The sequence below is a fragment of the Aegilops tauschii genome, chromosome 6 (genome assembly GCF_002575655.3).
Source record: "Aegilops tauschii subsp. strangulata cultivar AL8/78 chromosome 6, Aet v6.0, whole genome shotgun sequence".
In the NCBI taxonomy this organism is placed as follows: Eukaryota; Viridiplantae; Streptophyta; class Magnoliopsida; order Poales; family Poaceae; genus Aegilops; species Aegilops tauschii.
This window is the reverse complement of record NC_053040.3, coordinates 396,240,062-396,245,693: the sequence shown is the minus strand read 5'-3', so window position 1 is coordinate 396,245,693 and position 5,632 is coordinate 396,240,062. Positions and strand designations below refer to the sequence as shown.

The 5,632-nt window shown below is 48.1% G+C and overlaps 3 protein-coding genes across 3 annotated transcripts; 1 reads left to right on the top strand and 2 right to left on the bottom strand.

The window, feature by feature from the left end:
• Positions 1–608: 608 nt before the first annotated feature.
• On the top strand, positions 609–1,728 carry LOC109778795 (uncharacterized). Its single transcript, XM_020337376.4, has one exon. The coding sequence runs from the start codon at positions 786–788 to the stop codon at positions 1,374–1,376; it is 591 nt and encodes a 196-aa protein (XP_020192965.1). The 5' UTR covers positions 609–785; the 3' UTR covers positions 1,377–1,728.
• Positions 1,729–3,352: 1,624 nt separating this feature from the next.
• LOC109778812 (putative F-box/LRR-repeat protein 21) lies at positions 3,353–3,991 on the bottom strand. The gene has a single exon (XM_045230431.1). The coding sequence runs from the start codon at positions 3,989–3,991 to the stop codon at positions 3,353–3,355; it is 639 nt and encodes a 212-aa protein (XP_045086366.1).
• Positions 3,992–4,570: 579 nt separating this feature from the next.
• LOC109778797 (putative F-box/LRR-repeat protein 23) lies at positions 4,571–5,279 on the bottom strand. The gene has a single exon (XM_020337378.2). It carries the CDS (start codon positions 5,277–5,279, stop codon positions 4,890–4,892), a length of 390 nt encoding a protein of 129 aa, XP_020192967.1. The 3' UTR covers positions 4,571–4,889.
• Positions 5,280–5,632: the final 353 nt, after the last annotated feature.

The following is a 5,632-nucleotide window of genomic DNA, read 5'->3' as shown; positions in this document are numbered from 1 at the left end:
GTGAGGTGATGACAACTTGTGTCATCATGCACAACATGACTATGAAGGATGACAGTGAAGGAGCTGGCGGAGATATGGAATTTGAGAACGTGAGTGACCCCATCCAAATTCGAGCTCAGAATCTGCCCATGTTTGAGGAGTTTGTCTAAATGCATCAACAGATTTGACATTGAGCGACTTAAGAATAATCTGATTGAGCATCTATAAGCGGTTAAAGAGGATTTAAGTTTGGCTATTTTATTTAAAAACTTAATGTTTGAATTGTACTGCCTTCTTACCATAATATATGTGGTGTTAGCAGTTCATTTGAGCTACTAAACAACATATATGATGATACAGAGGGAATAATAATATTTTAAATTAAACTATACTTTATTTTGGGGCATTGCGGACTTAGAACAAACGTTTAATGGATAATTGGATGTGATTGGACTCCCCTATCAGAACGCGTCTGCGCACGGAGTGTGAGTCCGTCTTGTGTTCAAGAAAGCGGACTTCAAACTAGCCGCTTACCACGACACGTGGCAGGACGAGAGAAAACGCAACGGACACGGGGGACGGGCCACCGCACCGCTCCCGGCTTCGGGTCCGCCTTCCTCTCCAATCCAGCTTTCGCCTCACGGCCTACAAGAGCCGGCCCCCCTCCTCCGTCTTCCCCTTTCCTACCTCCCCTCGCCGCACCGCGCGAATCAAACCCTCGCCGCAAGTAAGAAATCGAGGGGCGAAATCCAAAACCCCGCGAGCCAGCCCGCCAGCCACCCACCCACCCGGACCCGCCCGCGGCCATGGTGGTCTACACGCAGGAGCACGTCTACCAGCACCCGTGGGACCGCGTGACGGCGGCGGCGTGGCGCAAGTTCACGGACCCGGCCTCCCGCACGGCGCTCTCCCACGTCGCCGACGTGCACACCCTGCAGCGCCGCGTCGACACGGACGCCGGCCGCCTCCACGCCGCGCGCTCCATCACCGTCCGCTCCCCGCCGCTCCCCTTCATCCTGCGCCGCCTCCTCCCGGCCGCCGCCGCCTCCCCCTCGGGCGCCGCGATCTGCCACTGCGTCGAGACCTCCGTCGTCGACGCCCCACGCCGCGCCATGGACATCGTCGTCCGCAACGTCAGCCTCCGCGGGATCATCGAGGTCGAGGAGCGATCCACCTTCCGCCCCCACCCGGACCGCCCCGACGACTGGACGCAGTTCAGGCAGGAGACCACGATCCGGTGCCGCCCGCTCGCCAAGCTCGCCGCCGTCGCCGAGAAGGTCGAGACCCGCTGCGCCGAGAGGTTCCTGCAGAACAGCGCCAAGGGGAGGGAGGTCGTCGAGCGGATCTGCCGCTACCTCGAGGCCGAGGCCGCCGGCGCCGCGCCTTCCGCCGTCTGATCCGGCCTGGTTTGCGCCCCCTCTCTTGGCCGTTCTGGATCTGATCGAATCCAAGGTTCCGCTCGATCTGTGCTGCGGCTGAAGACCCAGGCCTCGCATCGAGGCCCTTTTTTGTTTGTTTTTTTAATTTCATTTTGTTTTGTATATGAGCTGAATCCTGAATGGAATAAAGCTTGTGAGCATAGACTTCATTGCTGTGTTGTATGTGGAGAAATTTTAACCCTCTTTTGCGCATATTCTTGTTGAGCTACATTCTGATCTGCAACATGTCATGGGCTTTCTGTGAAGGGGCTATTCTATTCTGTGACATGTTGGTTATTGAATATGGAAGATGAGTAACTATGCGATTTAACATAGATGTGTCTGTTTAGCTGATTAGTACTCCCTCCGTCCCATAATATAACTAGTGTTAAAAACGCTCTTATATTATGGTACGGAGGGAGTAGAAATCTATCTATGGCGCAATTATGCTTATACCTTTGACTAGGCTAGAACTTGTAATATGCTAGTGTGGAATTCATGATTCATCTGAATCATGTCCCTAACAGCAAATAAGCCTGCAGCTCCTTGGATGCCTAAAAAGATTATGGCAGTGGTTGATTCTTGTTATGACATGGATTGTTCCTCTGTTCTTGGCCCAATATAACTTGATTTGGATGTACTGTGGACAGATTTCATGTCTGTTTTCATGGTGGTTAAGTAGTTATGTTGAATTAGTTTAGTCGACCTCCTTGAGTTCTTGCAAGTAAGAATTAAGGCAGCTTGGAGTTCTTTTAAATGCAGCTTGCCTTGAACAAAAAAAAAAAACCCGAGGCTACTTACTAGTAGCTTCTGTGAGAACGATCTTTGTGCTGCTGTTTTGTTATGCTGTGTTTCTTTGCTCCTGAATAAATGATTTGTTGCTTGGTCTGCCTGCAAATTTGTTGCGTGCTGTTTAAATCTTCTAGCACATGACATCTCATATTTAGCTTTCTTTGCTTGATTTTGACCTCAACATTTATCTGCGCAGACAACATTTGCACATAAGAACGCTTGTGATCTGAATTATGAACTGTGATGTTCAACAGTTGCTAAGATCATTCATTGTTATGTATGCCACTGGGTTTACCCACAGCAGCCTCATGTTTTAGTAAAAGACGATGTGCTTTACTGCTGGTCACATATATCCTTGCTGGCGTAAATTCAGAGTCTTGCCTGACTGCCTGCATGGTAATAGTTCTCCTCGGTTTTATTGTGCTCCAATAGTCTTGCCTGATTGACCATCATGTTTCCGTACTGTGTGTTTGAAATCTGTGGATTTAATACCATCCAATTTTTTTTTTCTGTGGATTCAATATGTTGCTGTCGCTCAGGAGAAATGCAGCTGCATATCTGTTTGATTTCTGATTCAGGCTATGCCAGGTATAAGGTTTTGATTCAGCTTCGTTCCGTTGAGCCCTTCCTTTGTGCTTTTTTCGATATATAATCTGCGAAAGAAGAGTTACGCCCCCAGAACCAGCCTGACAGAAACATGTATGTATGTGACAGTTTTCATGGATATTTACCTGATTATTAGTAAGCTATACATATTTGATCGATGAAATCGAACAAAGCATAACATTTACATCCACTGAAATGCAGCTGAAGTTAATCCTAGTAGTAAGTAAAAAGCTCTTATTCCAAAGGCGAAAGTTTGGCAAGTGCATTGTGTTTTTCTTACCTTCTCTGATTGTTTCATACAAACTCAAGTAAAACATCGCCGACCTCTTTTATTGCTCTGAGCTCTATACATTCTGGGCAATTCAAAATTAAAACTGCATAGATTCTGTATGCAGAAATTAAACAAGATTTAAACTCCATGCAGAGAGGTGAACCACAACCAGGATTGCCGCCAAAATCAGAGCAAGAAAGCACCGGATACCGGAGAGTGCAGCATATGGCCTGGCCTGGCTGGGGCACTTCCATCAGAACATCCAAATGTTGTGTACACCAGTCCTTCAGATCCTCCAGTACTCAAACTCGGTCTCCTCGGCACCACTAAAGAAGCGAGAATGATCAGAGTCCTCGGAGTCACAAGGCTCCACATTGAAAAACCGACAGTCGGGCTCCTCACCATTGCTGCGAAACCACCAATAACTATCCCGTGGAGAATGACATCTACTAACAGGGCTGCCAGGCTCGAAATACTTGGAAGAATCATCGATGGAGTCATCATGGATGCCAGACCGAGGACGCACCCAGTCATCAGTTGGCGCATATGGATACACCTTCTTCGTCTTAACACGGGCACACTTTGCTCGCATGCTGCTGTCCATGATGATGTTGCTGCAGTAGCGTATGTCAAGGGACTCCAGGTGAGGGCAGCCGTCAAGGATGGCTGTCAACCCTTGGTTGTCGAGGCCACTGTGGAAAATCTTCAGGGACCGTAGCTCATGCATCCTTGCAATTGCCAAGGCTTCGCGGTTGTCGACGGGGTATAGATCCCGTTCCCAATAATACCACGAATATGCTCGATCGTTGACATGTTTGAAGTGCTTCAGTAGTGGACAAGCCGTTGCAACAAGCTCAAAGACGCACGTGTCATATCTCTCACATTCACAAAGCTCGAGCTCCTCCAACAGAGGGAATTTCTTCATTGCCTCTGCCAATGCTTTACTGGTTACATCACAATGCTTGGTAAGATGAAGGCTCTTCAGTAAGGGTGCCCTGCAAGGGTAACACATGATCTTAGTGACCTGTAACATGTATTTTCCACCTGTTCAAAATCTCTCCTTTTGATTATTCACGAAAGGAAGAAGCGAAACATTCAGACGATGAAGGAGAACATGTCATCACTGTTCCAGAATTTTATTTGTTTAAAGTTCGTTCTTAAGGAGTACCTACAAGTCTTGAGACAGACCTTTCTGAGTATGCAAGAGAGTTATATGTTGCAAATGTTTCTCATAATCACTACTGTAATTTGCGATAAGATTAGGAGCGTTCAGTTTTTTTCTAGTTCTTATTTGAGGGAAAGCTGAATCCAATCTGTATACTGATTATACAAATTATTCCTATCCACATCAATTTACTTTGTTCAGCAGTTATGCCCCAAATTTCTGAGAATTCTAACTCGCTATGACACACATGGTTTAAATCCGTAAAACCCGGAGAAACGTTTTTGTCATTAGACAATGTCAAAGATGTTGTGTAAGCACAGTTCACGTTTTTTTTTTCGGGATTGCTAAATCTCAGTCGAGACTTAACCAAGTCTTAGTCGATGCTATATTCGTGAGATTTTACGTGGAGATCTATGCGAAAAAATATGTTATGTCACTTGATTAAATCTAGTCGGCTGAGATCTAGCCACGTCCTTTCTCTTTTTTGTTTCTTCTCCTATTTGGCGGTGAGAAAAAACTTACTGCATGAACACCAAGCAATGCATAGCAGTAATTTCAGAATACGTTTTGTACAAAATCAAGGAAGGACGGACAACGAAATAACCAGATTCCCAAGAAGTACAGGTGCGAGTTTGGGGATCACGAACGGGAAGGAATCTTACCGGTCGGCCAGGAAGAGGAGGAGGTCGTTGTCGAGGTCCTGCTGGCCGAAGAATTCTCGGCACTGCCCGGCGCTGAACCGAATGGAGAGCTGCGTCACCTTGTTGAGGCTGACCGTCTCCCGGAAGCGCCGGGAGCGGCCGCGCATGTCGACGCGGCGCCACAGCTCGGGCTCGCACACGGCGTCGTGCCAGGAGCGGCACACCCTGGCCGCGCCGCCGAACATGAGCTCGACGTCGTCCAGCTTGTGGAGGACGTAGAGCATCACGTCCAGGGGCAGCTCTGCCCAGTTCCTCCTCTTTGATCGTCGCCTCCGTCGGCTGCCCAGTCTCCGCCTCCCGCGCCCGGGAGGCGCCGTCGGCGGCGGCGGCGGCGGTAGCAGTGGCATCGTGATGTGGATGGAGCTGTGGCGTTAACCTTGCGAAGATTATGGATCGGTTGCAGCGGCAGTACGTACTCCTACAGTACTACGTAGCCAGGTCTCGGGGCGCTTCTCACGGGCATCTCTGTTTTCTTTTCTTTTTTTATTACTTAAATTAAATATTGAAGTCCTTTGAGAAATTAAAGAAGATGGCCGTGCGCTTGATATGGACCAAAGATTATCTTATATTCAGATATGCATGTCTACATCTTGCTCGACTCGATGAGCCATTGTTGATTTAACCCAAACAAGAAGGGGGGGGGGGGGGGGGGTGGGGGGGTAAGTATGCATTTTATTGGTTTCAGTTGCCTTATTCTTCA

What these genes read in the sequence shown, in the direction of transcription:
- LOC109778795 (XM_020337376.4), top strand. Translation starts at nt 786, where the DNA reads ATGGTGGTCTACACGCAGGAGCACGTCTACCAGCACCCGTGGGACCGC.
- LOC109778812 (XM_045230431.1), bottom strand. Translation starts at nt 3,991, where the DNA reads ATGAAGAAATTCCCTCTGTTGGAGGAGCTCGAGCTTTGTGAATGTGAG.
- LOC109778797 (XM_020337378.2), bottom strand. Translation starts at nt 5,279, where the DNA reads ATGCCACTGCTACCGCCGCCGCCGCCGCCGACGGCGCCTCCCGGGCGC.